General features: G+C 37.0%; 2 protein-coding genes across 4 annotated transcripts in view; one reads left to right on the forward strand and one right to left on the reverse strand.

Moving 5' to 3' along the window:
• The window catches only part of PARPBP (PARP1 binding protein), a 68,446-nt gene extending 50,844 nt beyond the window's left edge, over nucleotides 1-17,602 (forward strand). The window contains exons 10-12 of one of the 2 annotated variants that reach the window (XM_024992520.2): nucleotides 14,698-14,833; nucleotides 15,293-15,429; nucleotides 16,994-17,602. In XM_024992520.2, coding sequence (XP_024848288.1) covers nucleotides 14,698-14,833; nucleotides 15,293-15,429; nucleotides 16,994-17,011 — 291 coding nt within the window. In that variant the 3' untranslated portion in view covers nucleotides 17,012-17,602. Of the gene's footprint in view, nucleotides 1-14,697; nucleotides 14,834-15,292; nucleotides 16,930-16,993 lie in introns of those variants that run through there. The other variant, XM_002687638.6, reaches the window with a different exon arrangement.
• PMCH (pro-melanin concentrating hormone) lies at nucleotides 16,049-17,214 on the reverse strand. Of its 2 annotated transcripts, NM_001080240.1 has the most exons (3): nucleotides 16,931-17,214; nucleotides 16,381-16,579; nucleotides 16,049-16,099 (listed from the first exon to the last, which is right to left on the reverse strand). In NM_001080240.1, the coding sequence occupies exons 1-3, from the start codon at nucleotides 17,177-17,179 to the stop codon at nucleotides 16,050-16,052; spliced, it is 498 nt and encodes a 165-aa protein (NP_001073709.1). In that variant the 5' UTR covers nucleotides 17,180-17,214; the 3' UTR covers nucleotide 16,049. The 2 variants fall into 2 exon arrangements, with proteins under 2 accessions (NP_001073709.1, XP_059742211.1); XM_059886228.1 differs by lacking the exon at nucleotides 16,049-16,099 and having other exon boundaries at nucleotides 16,373-16,579; nucleotides 16,931-17,179.
• Nucleotides 17,603-20,630: the final 3,028 nt, after the last annotated feature.

A 20,630-nucleotide genomic window follows, 5' to 3' on the forward strand; every position in this document is an offset into this window, starting at 1 on the left:
ATTGATTATTAGAAGCTATTAGTAATTAACATCTATGGAATACATCATTGAGTTTTGCATAATTTTTCTTTGGAAAAACTTTCCAATTCTTTGTTAACCCAAGTACTTATAGCCAAGGCATAAGATTTTTGAAAAACAATCTATCCTTTGGGCTTGATTAGAAACAGAAATGTAACAAATTCTTTAATTTTTCCCTTCTATGGATAATGACAAACTTTAATATTTTCATTTAAAGATCATTGGGATATTTTGTTAAACTAAGTAAATCAAAATGAGGTGATCTATCTGAAGAAAGAGAAGGTCTTTTTAGAAATTGATGAGTCAACTAATTGCTATAAAATTTATTAACCAATTTGTAAAGTTTGGAAAGTAGAAAACAGCTTATCTGATCCAGTCTTATTTATAAATGAGGAAATCAAAATCCTTGAGAAAGCACCTTATCCAAGATATCATAACTACCAGGACATATCTTATGCCATTGTGTGAAGCTATGGATAAGTACTAATGAGACTGTAATTACATTGCTTTTGTTACTTAATAGTGAAGTGGGCTTAGTCTACATAGCTCTGAAACTAAATGGCAATAGAGAAAGGAAGGAATTGGTGTTTATGGTTATATTTTATAGTACAGTACTCTTTATGAAAGCAAAGTGTGAAAATAATTGGTTTAGCCAGGTATATAGCTGAACCATGGCCAGGTTGAATACTTGCTGGAATAACAAAAAAATGCTGCTAATATTTACTACTGAGTAACTATGGAAAAGTAGTTTAACAACTTTTATTACTTTATTATCCTGTTACTTTTTCTCTTTTGGTATTTAGTTCTTTTCTTTTAGTCATGGAAAGAAGATATGATCTGTACTTGAAATACTGTCTTGGAAAGACAACAGTAGATAACATTAGAGAACTTAGAATTTTGATGTAGATCATACTTGATTGTGAAATATCCATGTCATTAGTATTTGGGGCAAATTAACTTTTCTTGGATTTTCATTTCCTTGTTTATAAATAGAAGTAGGCACTCCTGATCACAAAATCCTATGAAACCACTTTGGAAAGTGTTCATTAACTCATTTTAAGTGCTCAAGTTTTATTTCCTACTGTACCTTATTTGGAAAATTGTCTATGATGGTCAAATAAATTCCCCTGTGAAGGAAATTAGAAGGTTCTTCCTGAACCTTCATGGTTTTGGTAGGAACCTTTAGAAAATGCTTTATCCCCATTCTTACTGCCAGTTTCCAAGTGGTTTATACAAGTACCTTCGTACTTTTTTATTACAATATTTTTTAGAGAGATATTTACCTTCTTAGATTCTTGTAAATTAATTAGTTTTGTTCCTTCCAGCTTGATTTAGCAGTATTTTGCTTATCAGATGCAACTCAAAAGTTGTTTATACATCTCTTTTTCTTATTCTGAGTCTAGTATTTTCCTTCATATTATATGTATGTCAGAATAATTATAAGCGTTAACTAAATAGCTTAAGTCAGCAGATCAGAAAAACACTGGATCCTTAAAGCTTGGCATAGTTGGGACAGTAAAAACTAGCATAGATAGTGTGAAAAAATAGGCTGGATCTAACTCTAGTACCTTTATAAGCAGCCAGGCAATAGAATGCTCATGGCATTAGAAAATTAGACATCTGTGTTTAACCTTTAGGATACTTGCAAACTGAGTATATCCAAATTAAAATGGTGGATTGAGTTCAAGTCATAGAATTTCCCTCCCCAATACTTAAAATGAGTACAGAATAGCAAAACTAGTAAAAATATTCACCAAAAGCAAACAACAGAAAATAATGTAATTGGATACTGTAAACTTCAAAAATGATGGCTAAGCAAGGAAACTGATTTCAGAGGGAAAAGGCACAACATGATTCAGCAGCTCAATCTAGCTCCAGTGTCCATACAGTGTGCTAGTGAGTTGACAACGTCCTGAGAATTATTACTGAAATATTTCCAAAACTGAGAAGCCAGCTAAGTATGTGGTGTTTTTTTTTTTTTTTTTTTCCTTTTTAGAGAAATAATAGAAGTGGCAACTGCATAGTAATGTGGAAAATGAACTCTGGAGTTCACACATTGACTCTTTGGAGGCTCTAGTGCTGCATACTGAATTATGGCAATTATCCAAATGATCACCTTCCATTTGAATGAAATACAGACTCTAAGTAGAGGGACTTTTTCTAGTACATATGATACATAATAAATTCTTAGAAGAAAGTGCAGAACCAACCCAGACATTTTTTCAGATGATCTGTCTCCTCTATTGAGCATTACTTCTACCTCTGTCATTCTTCAGGCTACAGAAAAATGGGGGATAACAGAAAATATGCAGCCTTCAAGATGTTATTGAAGAGAAAGTAAAATGCTCTCAAGGAGGGAACAGAATCACCAAATCACTCAGACTTGGAGGATTCTGTTTCTAACTAGGATGTAGTAGATCATTGCAAAATACCGTTTCTGTTACAGTAACAAAATAAAAGGCAGACAAGTTGGGGAAAATATGTTTAAAAGACATACGAAAGCTGTGTAAGCAAAGCAGTTTAAATAAACGAAAAATCTGGAGAGGGTAAAGTTCTGAGGTGAACAGTCTGTTATCAGAGTTTTCTTCTCTGGGATGAGTTTTTCAATTTTGGGTATGAGCCAGGGATTGCTCTTGGCCCATATAAAGGAATTTCATTGAAGCAAAGAGGAACTAATACATGTATTGGTGTCTTGAGGGGCTGGCAACAATTTGGAAACACTGGGGCGCTGGATGCACACTTATTTTTACCTAGGATACCTATGCTGAATTTTAGAGAGAGTAGGAAGTTAAGGAGTCTCAGTCCAGTAGATTAAAATCACCTGCGGTCTTGCAGTTGCTCAGAAGACAAGGCTCCACTTGAGGAGTGGGACCTGCCTCAAACACATGGTTGTTGCCTTCTCAAGATATTTGCCACATTTGGAAATGAAGCGGGTTGGGAGACCAAAGAACACAATGTAAAAACCTTTGAAAGACAGAGTCCTTCAACACTTAAAAGTAATTAAAGGAATATATGGGCAAATTGGATAAAATTGGGAAATTCTAACAGTGAATTTTTTTTTTTTTTGGACCATGCCATGCAACTTGTGGGATCTCAGTTCCCTGACCAGGGTTTGAACTCAGGCCATAGCAGTTAAAACGCCAAATCCTAATTCCTAGACCACCTGGAACTCCTGAGAACCAAACATTTTAAATCAAAACCAAATAGAATTTCCAGAACTGTAAAAACATTATCTAAAATTAATAATTAGGTAAATTTAATAGTAAACCAGACATAGCGTTAGGTAGTACAGGTGGACATGAAGATAGGTCATTAGAATAATATACGAACTAAAGCAAGGAGAGAATAAGGAATGCAAAAACAAAAGAGAAGATAAGAACACAGAGTGTGCCTAACATATGCCTAATTGGATCCCCAGAATGAGAGGAGAAAATAGGATTGAAATAGTATTTGAAGATATAACGATTGTAGTGTTTACTGAAGCTTAACTGGCCCTTTCACATCAGGTAGTAGTTAAAGATGGGAGGAACAGATGTATCCTTTAACAATGTAAAGCTACATCTTGGTTCCAATATTATGGACCCAGAAAACTAAAAAATGTCCCTGAGTCTTTTGAAAATCCATCTGCCCTTCATGTATGTACCATGGGAAATAGACTGTAAAGCTTTGTTACATAGTAGTGTTCAACAGAACTCTCTGTGGGAATGTTGTGTAGTTTTTGCTGTCCAGTATTGTAGGTGTTAGCCACATGTCTCGTGAACACTTGAAATGTGCTACTGCTACTGAAGAACTCCATTTTTAATATTGTATAATTAAGAAGAGGTGGCAAGAATACACAGAATAGCTATACAAAAAAAGATCTTCACGACCAAGATAATCACGATGGTGTGATCGCTCACCTAAAGCCAGGCATCCTGGAATGTGAAGTCAAGTGGGCCTTAGAAAGCATCACTACAAACAAAGCTAGTGGAAGTGATGGAATTCCGGTTGAGCTATTTCAAATCCTAAGAGATGGTGATGTGAAAGTGCTGCACTCAATATGCCAGCAAATTTGGAAAATTCAGCAGTGGCCACGGGACTGGAAAGGCAATGCCAAACAATGCTCAAACTACTGCACAATTACACTCATCTCACACGCTAATAAAGTAATTCTCAAAATTCTCCAAGCCAGGCTTCAGCAATATGTGAACCGTGGACTTCCAGATGGTCAAGCTGGTTTTAGAAAAGACAGAGGAACCAGAGATCAAATTGCCAACATTCTCTAGATCATCAAAAAAGCAACAGAGTTCCAGAAAAACATCTATTTCTGCTTTATTGACTATGCCAAAGCCTTTGACTGTGTGGATCTCAATAAACTGTGGAAAATTCTGAAAGAGATGGGAATACCAGACTACCTGACCTGCCTCTTGAGAAACCTATATGGAGGTCAAGAAGCAACAGTTAGAACTGGACATGGAACAACAGACTGGTTCCAAACAGGAAAAGGAGTACGTCAAGGCTGTATATTGTCACCCTGCTTATTTAACTTACATGCAGAATACATCCTGAGAAACGCTGGGCTGGAAGAAGCACAAGCTGGAATCAAGATTGCCGGGAGAAATATCAATAACCTCAGATATGCAGATGACACCACCCTTATGGCAGAAAGTGAAGAGGAACTAAAAAGCCTCTTGATGAAAGTGAAAGAGGAGAGTGAAAAAGTTGGCTTAAAACTCAACATTCAGAAAACGAAGATCATGGCATCTGGTCCCATCACTTCATGGGAAATAGATGGGGAAACAGTGGAAACAATGTCAGACTTTATTTTTTGGGGCTCCAAAATCACTGCAGATGGTGACTGCAGCCATGAAATTAAAAGACACTTACTCCTTGGAAGGAAAGTTATGACCAACCTAGATAGCATATTCAAAGCAGAGACATTACTTTGCCAACGAAGGTCTGTCTAGTTGAGGCTATGGTTTTTTCAGTGGTCATGTATGGATATGAGAGTTGGACTGTGAAGAAGGCTGAGCACTGAAGAATTGATGCTTTTGAACTGTGTTATTGGAGAAGACTCTTGAAGAGTCCCTTGGACTGCAAGGAGATCCAACCAGTCCATTCTGAAGGAGATCAGCCCTGGGATTTCTTTGGAAGAAATGATGCTAAAGCTGAAACTCCAGTACTTTGGCCACCTCATGCGAAGAGTTGACTCATTGGAAAAGACTCTGATGCTGGGAGGGATTGGGGGCAGGAGGAGAAGGGGACGACAGAGGATGAGATGGCTGGATGGCATCATCGACTAGATGGACATGAGTTTGAGTGAACTCCGGGAGCTGGTGATGGTAGGGAGGCCTGGCATGCTGCAATTCATGGGGTCACAAAGAATCGGGCACGACTGAGCGACTGAACTGAATTTTAATTAATTAGCTCCAGCATATTAAATAGTTGCAGTTCTAGTAGATTAAAGATACACGCAAATGCAATAACTAGAAACCCTTTATAAGACTAAGAAATGGTGTCTGACCACGAGAGACTAGAATAAATAGAATTTAAATAAGAAGAGAGAATGGAAGAGAGCATTTCAGGCTGAGCAAACAACCCGATGAAATTATTAGATTTATTTACTAGTATAAAGAAGCTGTATATTCGGTAGTGTACAAAAAGAGTGAATAAATAATGTGGGGAAGATTAAGGAAGGTGTGGCTTTTGTGGTTTTAAGGAACAGTTATTTTTTGTAGGGCTTATTGTAAGGATATGTACATGAGAACCTAAGAAAGGCGGAATATTGAAGAACTTGAAAGGAATGGTGGATACAATGGGGCTTAAGGACTTTAGCTGCATGGTTCTCTCCACTTGAATGTGATATAACTCTTCTGTGCATGTATATCTCTCTCTTGTTTCTGTACCAAATGGTTTTACTATACTGAACAGAGTAGAGTTTACTCTGTACCTGTTTTTCTATTTCAGAGCTTTTGTCCTTAGGGTAATTTAGCTGTTCTTTACCAGTCTACTTCTCTCATTTCTGTACCCTGTGGTTTCTTTACTCTCTGAACATCTTTTTTTCTACCTCTAAGCTTTTGCTTCCTCTTGGTTTCTATTACCTCATACCTTCTGCTCACATACACCTGTTCAGTTCAGTCGCTCAGTTGTGTGCGACTCTTTGCGACCCCATGAATCGCAGCATGCCAGGCCTCCCTGTCCATCACCAACTCCCGGAGTTCACTCAAACTCACATCCATCGAGTCAGTGATGCCATCCAGCCATCTCATCCTCTGTCATCCTCTTCTCCTCCTGCCCCTAATCCCTCCCAGCATCAGAGTCTTTTCCAATGAGTCAACTCTTCGCATGAGGTGGCCAAAGTACTGCAGTTTCAGCTTCAGCATCATTCCTTCCAAAGAAATCCCAGGGCTGATCTCCTTCAGAATGGACTGGTTGGATCTCCTTGCAATCCAAGGGACTCTCAAGAGTCTTTTCCAACACCACAGTTCAAAAACATCAATTCTTCAGTGCTCAGCCTTCTTCACAGTCCAACTCTCACATCCATACATGACCACAGGAAAAACCATAGCCTTGACTAGACGGACCTTCGTTGGCAAAGTAATGTCTCTGCTTTTGAATATGCTATCTAGGTTGGTCATAACTTTCCTTCCAAAGAGTAAGCGTCTTTTAATTTCGTGGCTGCAGTCACCATCTGCAGTGATTTTGGAGCCCAGAAAAATAAAGTCTGACACTGTTTCCACTGTTTCCCCATCTATTTCCCATGAAGTAATGGGACCAGATGCCATGATCTTCATTTTCTGAATGTTGAGCTTTTTTTTTTTTTTTGATTTTTAAAAAAAATTTTATTTTATTTTTAAACTTTACAGATTGTATTAGTTTTGCCAAATATCAAAATGAATCCGCCACAGGTATACATGTGTTCCCCATCCTGAACCCTCCTCCCTCCTGCCTCCCCATACCATCCCTCTGGGTCATCCCAGTGCACTAGCCCCAAGCATCCAGTATCATGTGTCGAACCTGGACTGGCAACTCGTTTCATACATGATCTTATACATGTTTCAATGCCATTCTCCCAAGTCTTCCCACCCTTTCCCTCTGCAACAGAGTCCATAAGACTGTTGTATACATCACTGTCTCTTTTGCTGTCTCGTACACAGGGTTATTGTTAGCATCTTTCTAAATTCCATATATATGCGTTAGTATACTGTATTGGTGTTTTTCTTTCTGGCTTACTTCAGTCTGTATAATAGGCTCCAGTTTCATCCACCTCATTAGAACTGATTCAAATGTATTCTTTTTAATGGCTGAGTAATACTCCTTTGTGTATATGTACCACAGCTTATCCATTCATCTGCTGATGGACATCTAGGTTGCTTCCATGTCCTGGCTATTAGAAACAGTGCTGCGATGAACACTGGGGTACACATGTCTCTTTCCCTTCTGGTTTCCTCAGTGTGTATGCCCAGCAGTGGGATTGCTGGATCATAAGGCAGTTCTATTTCCAGTTTTTTAAGGAATCTCCACACTGTTCTCCATAGTGGCTGTACTAGTTTGCATTCCCACCAACAGTGTAAGAGGGTTCCCTTTTCTCCACACCCTCTCCAGCATTTATTGCTTGTAGACTTTTGGATCGTAGCCATTCTGACTGGTGTGAAATGGTACCTCATAGTGGTTTTGATTTGCATTTCTCTGATAGTGAGTGATGTTGAGCATCTTTTCATGTGTTTGTTAGCCATCTGTATGTCTTCTTTGGAGAAATGTCTATTTAGTTCTTTGGCCCATGTTTTGTATGTTGAGCTTTAAGCCAACTTTTTCACTCTCCACTTTCACTTTCATCAAGAGGCTTTTTAGTTCCTCTTCACTTTCTGCCATAAGGATGGTGTCCTCTGCATATCTGAGGTTATTGATATTTCTCCCGGCAATCTTGATTCCAGCTTGTGTGTCTTCCAGTCTAGCGTTTCTCATGATGTACTCTGCATATAAGTTAAATAAGCAGGGTGACAATATACATCCTTGATGTACTCCTTTTCCTGTTTGGAACCAGTCTGTTGTTCCATGTCCAGTTCTAACTGTTGCTTCCTGACCTGCATACAGATTTCTCAAGAGGCAGGTCAGGTAGTCTGGTATTCCCATCTCTTTCAGAATTTTCCACAGTTTATTGAGATCCACACAGTCAAAGGCTTTGGCATAGTCAATAAAGCAGAAATAGATGTTTTTCTGGAACTCTCTTGGTTTTTTCCATGATGCAGCGGATGCCTACACCTGTTAGCGTCTGTTATAATTTTACTTAATTCACTCAACAAACATGTATTAAATGCCTGCTGAGTACCAGGCTCTGTCCTAAGAATTGGAAATACATCTGCAAACAAAACAGACACTCCCTGCCCTGCTCTGATGGACAAGTCTTCCCCCAGTATTTATGGGACTGGGGTGCAAGAATATAAATGGAAATCTCTGGTCTGCCCCTGTTGCTGCTGCTGCTGCTAAGTCGCTTCAGTCGTGTCTGACTCTGTGCAACCCCATAGATGGTAGCCCACCAGGCTCCCCTGTCCCTGGGATTCTCCAGGCAAGAACACTGGAGTGGGTTCTGATCTGCCCCTACAATTCCTTTAATCCTGGTTCTGTTCCCTGCTCTTAGAGACCCTCCACCCAGAAACATACACATGTTTCCCCAACACCCTTGTCATAAGCAGTAAGCCCTTCCTAGAGGAAGAGGCCAATGCTGGCCCAGCCCCTTGGCAGTTTGAGCAAGGAATTCTGGGGCCCTTAGATACTTGGAACAGGATCTATAAAGTGAGGTCATAGTCTCTTAACTCCTCACCCTGTGGGATGAAGAGCATCATAAGAGGACCAGAGCACACCATCGGTTGGCAAACTAAGGTTTTGTTCATGGAGCTTACCTTTTAGTTGGGAGAGGCAGAAAATAAATAAGATAATTATATTGTATCAATGTATTAGATGGTTATCAGTGCTATGGAGGGAAATAAAGCTGGGAAGGGTTATAAGGAGAGTATGTCCCTTTGTGTGTGTTTTGGTTCTAAAGAGAATGATCAGTACAAGTCTCTTTAAGAAGGTGACTGAACAGTATTTTTCATTAGAATGGATATGGGATGTTTATATTTGTTTGAACTAAAATTTGAACGCATTTTGACTGAAGGAATGAGGATGGGATTTATTGTGTACCTTCTAAGTGTTATACTAGACATTTTATATACCTCATTCCAGTTAATCCTTGCTGAAGTCTAAAAGGCATTATTTTACAGTCCATATACCTAGTAAGTATCAGAGTAAGGATTGTATTTAGATGTAAAACTTCTAGAAGTCACGTATGGATGTGAGAATTGGACCATAAAGAAGGCAGAGTGCTGAAGAATTGATGCTTTTGAACTGTGGTGCTGGAAAAGACTTGAGAGTCCTTTGGACAGCAAGGAAATCAAACCAGTCAATCTTAAAGGAAATCAACCTTGAAGACTCAGTGGAAGGACTGTTGCTGAAGCTCCAATACTTTGGCCACGTGATGCCAAGAGCCGACTCATTGGAAAAGACCCTGATGCTGGGAAAGATTGAAGGCAGAAGGAGAAGAGAGCAATAGAGGATGAGATGGTTGGAAGGTATCACCAGTTCAATAGACGTGAATTGGGCAAACTCCTGGAGATGGTGAGGGACAGGGAAGCCTGGTGTGCTGCGGTCCATGGGGTTGCAAAGAGTCAGATAGGACTTGGTGACTGAACAATAACAGCTTCAAAGTTTGTGCTGTTTCTAAAGAGTAAATGAAGGCATAGTAATTATAATAAGGAGTCATAAAAATATCATGCTATTACCTAGGTCATAATATTATCTTACCATTATTTAGCAAAGTTAAGTGGAATTTTATTGATGAAGAAATGGATCATTTGATATACTCACAAGTTCATATTTCACTAAGGATAGCAAATCTCAGGCTTTCCTGGTAGCTCAGTGGTAAAGCATCTGCCTGCCAGTGCAGGAGACACAGGTGTGATCCCTTACCTGGGAGAATCCCACATGCCATGGAGCAACTAAGTCCATGTGCTACAACATTTAAGCCTGTGCACTAGAGCCCAGGAGCCCTATATAGCCTGTCCTCCTCACCAAGAAAAGCCACTACCATGAGAAGCCCTCTCATTGCTACTAGAGAGTAGCCCCACTCACCACAACTAGAGACAAGCCTGCAGCAACAAAGACCCAGCACAATCAAAAATAAATAAAGAAAATTATTTAAAAAAAATCATAGCAGATCTCTTTTCTTTTGAAAATGTGGTATTGTAAGAGTGAAATGATAAATTTTGAGTAGTTATATGTCAAATAAGTATGTTGAGTAATTTCCAAACTTGTTAATGAAATATATCTGTATAATGTGGGCTTAGAAATTTTATTCTCTTATTAATACAGCTAACTGGAAGTTTCTATGACTTTTCAATATTTTGACTCATTTGTCTTAATTTAACTGGAGTCAGGCTTTCCTTTGTGAAGTACTATTTTCCTTAAACTGGGAACCTACTAATAATTTCAGTTTTAAAAAAAGTTGTGGCAAAAGGACTTTTCCAATTCTTGGCAGGTTTGAAGTTCATTGCAATTTTACTGTGGATAGAAATCTTTCCAAAGAGGGGAAATCACTCTACAAAGGAAAACTTTGAATCCTTTTCTCTCATGTGACTTGAACATAAAATGATTTTAACAGCCATGTATGAATCTGAACATTATTCTTAGTTGTTTAGTACTTCAAAAGCACTTTCAGAAGGGAATTGTTTTGCTTATTTGTGATTCCAAATCAAATACACAGAGAGATTTGGAAAATTTGCAACAGGAAGTAATCTGAGTTCTATGTAGCCACTAATCTGGTGCAGAAAAATTCAACTTTTATGAACAAAGGAAAAGCAATCTCTTTTAAGTTATAAATACAAGTCAGTGTAGCTTGTATTGTATTAATAACTAAAATGAAGAAGCTGACTGTAAATTCATTTTTTGAACTACATTCCTAGAATCATTTTAGAGTTGACTGGGTCCTGAGAAACCTAATTCAACAGATTTCCTACTCTATAGGAAATTTCCTACTCTATACTACTCTATAGTAACTTTATGTGTTACTACATTAGTAACTATATAGTATCTACATATATCTTTAGAGTTATATATAACTCTCTCTATATAGAGTTATATATAACTCTTTCATATTTTTCACTTCACTTAATCTCGACAACTCTGTGAGGCAAATATTCCCATTTATGTGTGGATAAGTGAGAGATTTTTAGGTTTACCCAAGATCATCTAGTTAGTAAGTGATAGGGCCAGTATAAGAAGCCAGGTCTTTTGACGGCAAATCTGATGCCTTTTGCATCATATCATCTTGTCTTTTTATGTGCATTTCTTAGTTCAATATCACAGTGTTGGCTTCAGTGAAGTTCATGATCAATTAAAATCTGTGGGTCTTTTTCATATGTTTTTAAGTCAGATTCTCATCCTGTACATCTGTAATTGGTATTTTGAACTTAAATATAGGACTTTGTTTATCCTCATTCATTTTCATTTTGCTATTTTCTACTTATTGTTTTAGCCTTCTGAGATCTTTTCAGTCTTGATTCTGTTATCCAATTTATTATTTCTTCCAGCTGTGTGTCAACAGCACATTTTATAAGTAGAGTGTCTTTGTGATTATAGAAGCCATCCTAGTAGTCTAGTATTCTGTGTGCCTGTTACATAGTTGGAACTTAATAAGTGATAATTGATTTAAAAAGATATTTGTACAGGGCAGAGAAAAAACTCACATAGAATCTCTTACCAAAAAAAAAAAAAATATCCTCAATATAACTACTTTCAGTTTTGGATATAAATATTGCAATATTACCATAGCACCATTATGGTTCTCTCTTGTATTTTGTTATGTTTATAAATAATGTTTTTCGTGGTAAATATAGTGGCTAACTAATTTCCTTTCTCATATCAACTTGTTATCAGTGTTTTAAGAATCCATTGCCTTATAACTCTAGTTTTCTGAAACTGGCCTACTCTGGCTAAGGACTAGAGAATTTCTATTGGAGGCCTGAAGAGAAGAAATCTAGTTGTCAAGAGGGCTATTGAACTTATTTTACAACTGTATTTATATAGCAAAAAGAGGTTTTTACTCAGATGTAAGTTTAAAATTAGTAAAAATAACTTTCTAAAGAAATTTTTATTCATATGAAGTGTAAGATTCATATGAAGTATAAGAGACAATGTCAGTTGTCTGTGTTCAATAATATAATTATTGTCTTTTTATGTAGAGTGTTTTATGAGTGATACTAGGGCTTCCCTGGTCAGACGGTAAAGAATCTGCCTGCAGATCATGGGTTTGCCTGCAGGATACCTGGATTTGATCTCTGGGTCAGGAAGATCTCCTGGAGAAGGGAATGGCTACCCACTCCAGTATTCTTGCCTGGAGAATCTCATAAACGGAGGACCCTGGAGGGCTACAGTCCATGGAGTCGCAAAGAATCTGACACTTCTGAGTGACTAAGCACGCATACATAAGTGGTACTGATGAAGGTTTTTCGGTGGGAGGTTGAAGTCCCTCAAGCCACCTGTAGGTGCCATCACTATTTGGATATTATGGGAGTGCTCCTTGCCAGTCACTTAGCGTCTGTTTGCTTTCATGGTCTTACCATACTCTTTATAACTCTTTGCAAGCAATAAATTTATAATTTTCTATATAGGCAGTTACCTTGGTGAAATGAAAGAAACATTGTATAAAAATATATTAACAGTATTGGTTTTGTAGATGGAAGTAAAAGTTTTTGGATAATTTGCTACAGTAATGATATGTAATATAAATTTTATTTTATTAACTATTTATTTTAATAGTTTTACTAATTGTTTTAATTCTCTACTTATGAAATTAATACTATCCAGAAAGGGATTAAAGTTAAATCCCTAGTTAAAGCCTTCAGTTGTATTTTAGGGCATCTCATGGTAGAACCTATTTGAGAGTAGTTGCATTCTTGTGGATTCATGAAGATCTTGCACTATAGCTCCATCCATTGTCAAAGCCTACTGTATTTCACTTTTTAAAAACATAGTTTTTGATCTTTTACATTTTCACATTTTTTCAATGTTGTGTATTTTTGTGCTTAAATGGAAGATAAATTCTAATTGTCTGAATCTTCAAGCAAATTAAACATAATTTTTAGTGTTCTGGGAGCTAGAGGCTCTCATAAATACCATTACTCAAAAAGATATAAAATTTGTCATCCTGAGAAAACTTGCTTTTATGAAGCAGCTGGACTGGGGACTATTCTCATTTCTTCTAAATTATAGTCAGTGGGTTTCATTGCCATTATCTCTGCAAACATCAGAGGGGGTTAATGCAGTTATCTCTCTGAATATAAAACACAATATATAATTACTGAATATATAATATAAAATCTTGCTGTTTTAGACTTCGTGAAATGTATCAATATATGCTCTGTGAGCTTTGTTCAGCATGATTTAGTTATACTTTGAAGTATTAATTTTTGAATTGTTGAAGTCCTCTTTATTTAATCATGTATTTGAAATTTAAACTTGTCTATTTCTGAAAAGGATTTGAGATGATTTCTAATTATTTGGAGAAATCTCACTATTATAATAACTAAATGGCATTATACAGCAGCTGCAATTGTTGAAATTTGCATTATCTGTGTAGATTACTTTGTTTTGAAATTAATTCCTCTTCTTAAAACAGCCACTGGTTTTATGTTTACAGAATGCATTTCCAAAAGTATTTTCTTGACATCCTTTTCAGTGCTTAAGAATTAAATTTAGCCTTCTAATTTTCTCCTGTTTCTCATGTTTTAAGATAATTACAGGAGTATACTTTGAATACTCAGCTATTAAATCACTTGGTCAGATCTTCTTGTTTGTTGTTGTTTAGTCACTAAGTCCTGTCTGACTCTTGCAATCCTGTGGACGGTAGCCTGCAGGTTTCTTTGTCCATGGCATTTCCCAGGAAAGAATACTGGAGTGGGCAGCCATTTTCTTCTCCATGGGATCTTCCCAACCCAGGGATCGATTCCACGTCTCCTGCATTGCAGGCAGATTCTTTACTACTGAGCCACCAGAGAAGCCCATCTTATTTCTTAATTTTGTAAATATTCAAGTTTTTAATTAAGAAATAAAGCCTTTCATTCAGCACTGTTTTATCTTGTTTCTTTGTTAGTTGCCTATTTTTGCTTCTTTTACCTTCTCCTATTTCTCTATTTCATCCTAGTGTCTCTCCCTTCCTTAGTTTCTCTAATTTCTTTTTTTTCCCTAAAAGAGTTTACTGTGTTAATTTGTTAAGATTAAAAGCTTCTATTTTTCTAGGATTATGTATATCATGTATGTCATTATTAAACTTACAGTAAAATCCACTTTCTAAGGCAACTTGGACATAGGAATGTGTAACAAAGGCCTTTGTAGAGTTTATAATTGATTTGGTAAGCTTTTACAAAAATTATCAAAAACATATACAAAACTGATATTACTGGGGAAAAAAAAAGCTAATTGTAGCAGTGAATGAGTTTGCAAACTATGGAATATTAAGGATTAAAAGTTCCCAATAGATAATGAAATTTTTAAGGGAAATTTTTATGGTACCTCAATTACTACAGAGTATATTTCTATATAGATGAAAAAGTAAGTAAAAATAAAGGGCAAATTGCATATTTTCTTCTTCTTTCTTGTTACCAGATGAAGCAAACCTCAATTAGATCTCAGTTTGCCTGTACTTATAAAGATGACTGCATGATAAGCAAGGATAAATGGAATAATGTTAATTCAGCATCAGAGCCTTTGTGTGTTCTTCACATGGAAAATGACCTTTCTGGTAATTGACCTAATTGAACAATTGAATAACAATTTAATTCTAGTGTACTGATGGTTTTAACTTAAGTAAAACTAGATTTTTTTTTTTGTAATGTAAAAGTTTATATTTTTAAAGACTTGAGTTTATTTTAAAAGTTATATCTAAGTACAAATTGGTATATAGAATTAGGACTTAGTTTGATTTAGTTAAATGTATTTAAGAAATTACTTGTAGTAGCATTTAAGGATTGTGTTGTGCATTCAGACAAAGCAAATTTATTGTTTGTAGGGATGAAAAGTGAAACGGTAAAATGAAAAGAAATGTGATAGTAATATTGCTGTATCTGTTAGTAATGTAATTTATATTTGATTGTAAATCATAAATTTTAAAATATTCTTTACTTTAAAAGTTTATAAAATCTCATGTGTAATAATTTTAAGTATTATGTAATTTCTTTCCTCTTTTCATCTTGCATAACAGAAGGTGTAAATTCTTCTGTTGGAAGACCAACAATTGGAACAAGTTCTGGAAATGTTCATCTGGGCAGAAGTGAAAAAGAAAAAGTAGCAAGAAAATCAAGTAGTCTGACAGGAAATACAAGCTCAAAAAGGAAACAGGTGGATTTGGATGATGAAAATATTCTCTGTGATAATGGAAATGAACCACTTCAACACAAAATTGTTAAGATACCTAAGACATCAAAAGATTTGCAGAATAAATTGGATGGCAAACTACTCAGAGTTGCAAAAAGCAATAGATGTACCACCAAGGACAAATTGATTACTGGCCAGACAAAGTTGACTCAGTTTTTTAGACTATGAAATTATCTTTTATGTTCTTCAGGTTTGTGTGTGTATATAAATATATATATATATATATATATATATATATATATATATATATATATATATATATATAAAACCATTTACCAAATTCTTCTACTTAATTTTTAAGCAATGAAGGTGTAAGTTATAGTGCTTTATTATTTTGGTCTGCAGTGTACGTATGGTTAGCATGTTAAGCATTGTTTTAAAAAATACTAGTAAGTCATAATTATGCATAAAATTCATAAAGTTTAATGCACAAGTAAAGCAATCATTTAGGCATAACAATACCACTTTCTTTTAAAACAGACATTTAAAATAATACAAGTCATAGCAACATTAAGGGCTTTTTTCCCGAGAGGCAATTAAATGATTTTGCTTTCTTTTTAAATGATGATGTGGACCAACAGGCATCAGACTTGCCAACAAGGTCGATAGACTCTTCCCAGCATACACCTAAGCACTGAAGGAAAAACAAAATTGTTTAGAAGACTAGTATCACACAAAGTTGATTAGAAATAAAAGAATGGATCTAGTATAGCTAAATCTGAGTAAATTACAATTGTAATAACTAATTAAATACTTTTTAATTTCACATCTTTTGCAAGAGTCACTTAGTATCAAGTACAAGTTGAATCATGGTCTTGTTTGATTTTGTTATGATTGGACCCAAATTCCATTAAATTCAAAGTTCTATTTTATGATATTAAGGTATAAGAATTCAATTTTAAAAAAACTACTCACTGTCAAAATCTCTCCTTCCTATAGGAAATTTAGCTGAGTTTTCTTCATCCCCAATTTCTCTTTTTTCTTGTGTTGATTCAGTATTTTGAACTTCATTCTCAGCTGGAAAAGCTACAGATCCTTTTAGTGCAAGATAAGGTTTTATAGCCAGATTCAGTGGCAGGCCATGATTTAAGAAATTATGTTTGGAACCTGCATTCTGTAAAGAAAAGGTTGATTTGTGTTTTAACTGTTCTATTTGGAATGGAACTATAATACAATTGTGTAATATTCTTATTGATCAATTTAAATATGCCCTGCACTGTTTTTACCCTTTAAGAAATACTTTAGATACAAGATTTTCAGGGAATAAAAACTTTTTGAATAAGAGATATTTCCCAGAATGGAAGAACAACCTGGTATGTATGAAATTTGTTTAATTGTTCTAATGCATACTGTAACTTTTTTTCACGTGCTTCTGCTTATAAAAGTATCAACTTTACTTTCAAAGGATTCATAAAGATCATTCAAATTTCCATTGAAATAAAGGACAAGTCGCATTATCACTTACCTTTGAATTTTTGTTTTCTTCATCATTCATGAAACTGCTCTCATCATTTTTATATTGCTCCAGGGAAGGAACAACAATTGATTTTTCTGCGGTATCTTCCTTCTGAAAGGCTTTCCCCAGCCTCAACGTTTTAAATACCATGTCATCATCTAAATTTCTTATCGACTTGGATGCTGAAAGTGAAATGCCTTGAGAAAGCAAAGAAAAAGTTAGTATTAATATGTAGGAAGAGAAACTCATTTTTGCCATCCTTAGTTTGATGTTTGCATAGAGTCAAACAAGGATGTATAAAATGAAGTGAAATTTCTCAGTCATCCTGCTTTGTAAATGATTCTTGCCTTTATATATTTTCCAGCTTGAATAGAAAGCACTTGAAAAACTTTCATCATTTTAGAAATGACTCATCAGATAGAAACCAACCTTTTGTAGAGCTGGTAATACCTTGTTTTGGTTTTAGTGGCATATTGTTTAAGTGTGAATTTTCTCAGAATCTTATTAGGATCCTTGGTAGAAAGCTTTGTGTTGAGGAGATTATAGTCTCTTGAAAGTGAGTTCTTATTAAGGAAGACCACAGGACATCAGACTCTCCATATTCTTTTCTTGTTTATTTATATTGTTTCCTTCTGTATATTTTCAATTAAGTACAATATTAAAACTAAAGTTACTTCTTTTACTCAGAATGTGTGTGTGTATGTGCTCATGCTCAGTCATGCCCAACTTTTTGCGACCCCATGGACTGTAGCCCACCAGCCTTTTCTGTCCTGGAATTTTCCAGGCAAGGATACTGGAGAGGGTTGCCATTTCCTACTCCAGGGGATCATCCCAACACAGAGATAGAACCTGTGACTATTGCATTGGCAGGTGGATTCATTACCACTATTGACACCTAAGCCCTTCACTTAGGATTATAAGGGTCAAAGTTTAAATACTTTCAATCCTGATTAAATTGAAATAATCTTCAAAAAGATTTTTTTTCCCATAAATGCCGAGGTCCATCCCCGGCTGATCCAGGGATTTCGAAGTGGGGACGGCGTCGGCGAGGATCAGGATACAATAGCTTCAGTTAGATATTAATTAGAGATGTAAAGAGTAATAGAATGAGGATAGCTCAGTAGGAAAATTCAGTGGAGAAAAGAAGCTGAGTAGCTTGGTTTATGCGGGAGACCAATAAAACTTCAAGACAAGAAGTTTGCATCACTTACGTAGGCCGCAGGCGTCCTTCCGTTCTCCCAAAGGAGAGGAGACACTGAGGCCTCCCCAGTCAGATCTTAGAAGCCCGCGCAAAATTAGTAAGCTTGGTGGGTTCCGTGCTCCAGATGGAGACGCAGCCAGAGTTTGAGAGAGAGAGCGACATGGGGAGACCAGTATTTCGAGGAACTGATCCCAATTCTTTATTTTCCATGGTCTACTTTTATACACTGAGATGTTATGCAAAAGTCATGCAGGGTCAGCAGTCCTGACTTTTATCAAAGTCAGGTGCTTCATACAAATGTATACAGAGGTCTTAGGGGTGTTACATCATCTTCTGGCCAGGGGGCCTGCTGACAATTTATGACCCTCTTCTTGTGACAGCGGTCAGTCAACCAGGACACTTATTTCTCCAGGGGTGATTATTCTTAAAAAAGACTCCACCTTCCGAAGGTACCAGTTAAAGTTACATTCCTATAGGGTGAGGGTGTAGTGGGTTTTAATTAAGGAAAGAATTTACTTAGCCTAAGGTCTAACGTGATTAATATCAAAGGTTAATACTTATTTCTTCTATATATTCATTAATGTGTGTAAGGGCAGGGGATGTGGAGACTTAGCAACAAACATTGGCTCAACAAATGAAAAACCCTTCAATACAATTTCTAATCAGCCCACTATACTTATACTAATGGTTTTCTAACTTTTCTAAGGAACCTGTTTTTAGAAGGTTTAAAGCATCTCGTGTCTCTCACGGTTGGGAGGCTGTGAGCGATCACATGTGGCCGGACAAGCCTGTCAGGCAGGCCAGAGAACCTTCAGAGGAGTTTGTAGGTTAAAACACTCTTGTCACTCCCAGGAGTTTTTATTAACTGGAGCTCTAAGTTAACTCCTTCTCCGAAAGAAGTGGTGGGGGACAGCCCCCCATAAAGTCAGAGGTGTAGGTGAGAGCACAAAGTAGTAAAGTAGGCAGGCTCTGGTTATGGGGGTAGATGCTCGAGGATTTCCAGGGGGACTCCTGAGGCTCGATCCCGCCTTTGCATATGTTGAGCCTCCTTCCTCATGACCTTTGCCACGGGCGGAGTGCCTCACGCTGGCCCCCAACACATAAATGCTTGGAGTAGTCTTTGGTGTTTAAAGTATATATGCCTGTCAGATGTGTTTCTATCTTTGTATTTACAGAAGATTCAGTTCAGTTTAGTCGCTCAGTTGTGTTCGACTCCGACCCCATGAATCGCAGCACGCCAGGCCTCCCTGTCCATCACCAACTCCCGGAGTTCACTCAGACTCACGTCCATCGAGTCAGTGATGCCATCCAGCCATCTCATCCTCTGTCGTCCCCTTCTCCTCCTGCCCTCAATCCCTCCCAGCATCAGAGTCTTTTCCAATGAGTCAACTCTTCTCATGAGGTGGCCAAAGTACTGAAGTTTCAGCTTTAGCATCATTCCTTCCAAAGAAATCCCAGGGCTGATCTCCTTCAGAATGGACTGGTTGGATCTCCTTGCAGTCCAAGGGACTCTCAAGAGTCTTCAACACCACAGTTCAAAAGCATCAATTCTTTGGCTCTCAGCTTTCTTCACAGTCCAACTTTCACATCCATACATGACCACAGGAAAAACCATAGCCTCGACTAGATGGACCTTTGTTGGCAAAGTAATGTCTCTGCTTTTCAATACGCTATCTAGGTTGGTCATAATTTTGCTTCCAAGGAGAAAGCGTCTTAATCTCATGGCTGCAGTCACCATCTGTAGTGATTTTGGAGCCCCCAAAAATAAAGTCTAACACTGTTTCCACTGTTTCCCCATCTATTTCCCGTGAAGTGATGAGACCAAATGCCATGATCTTCGTTTTCTGAATGTTGAGCTTTAAGCCAACTTTTCACTCTGCTCTTTCACTCTCATCAAGAGGCTTTTTAGTTCCTCTTCACTTTCTGCCATAAGGGTGGTGTCATCTGCATATCTGATGTTATTGATATTTCTCCCGGCAATCTTGATTTCAGCTTGTGCTTTTTCCAGCCCAGCGTTTCTCAGGATGTACTCTGCATAGAAGTTAAATAAGCAGGGTGACAATATACAGCCTTGACGTACTCCTTTTCCTATTTGGAACCAGTCTGTTGTTCCATGTCCAGTTCTAACTGTTGCTTCCTGACCTGCATACAGGTTTCTCAAGAGGCAGGTCAGGTGGTCTGGTATTTCCATCTCTTTCAGAATTTTCACATCAATTTTCACATCAATAAACTGTGATCCACACAGTCAAAGGCTTTGGCATAGTCAATAAAGCAGAAATAGATGTTTTCCTGGAACTCTTGCTTTTTTGGTGATCCAGCGGATGTTGGCAATTTGGTCTCTGGTTCCTCTGCCTTTTCTAAAGCCAGCTTGAACATCTGGAAGTTCACGGTTCATGTACTGCTGAAGCCTGGCTTGGAAAATTTTGAGCATTACTTTAGTAGAGTGTGAAATGAGTGCAATTGTGCAGTAGTTTGAGCATTCTTTGGCATTGCCTTTCTTTGGGATTG

This window comes from Bos taurus, chromosome 5 (genome assembly GCF_002263795.3).
Source record: "Bos taurus isolate L1 Dominette 01449 registration number 42190680 breed Hereford chromosome 5, ARS-UCD2.0, whole genome shotgun sequence".
NCBI lineage: Eukaryota > Metazoa > Chordata > Mammalia > Artiodactyla > Bovidae > Bos > Bos taurus.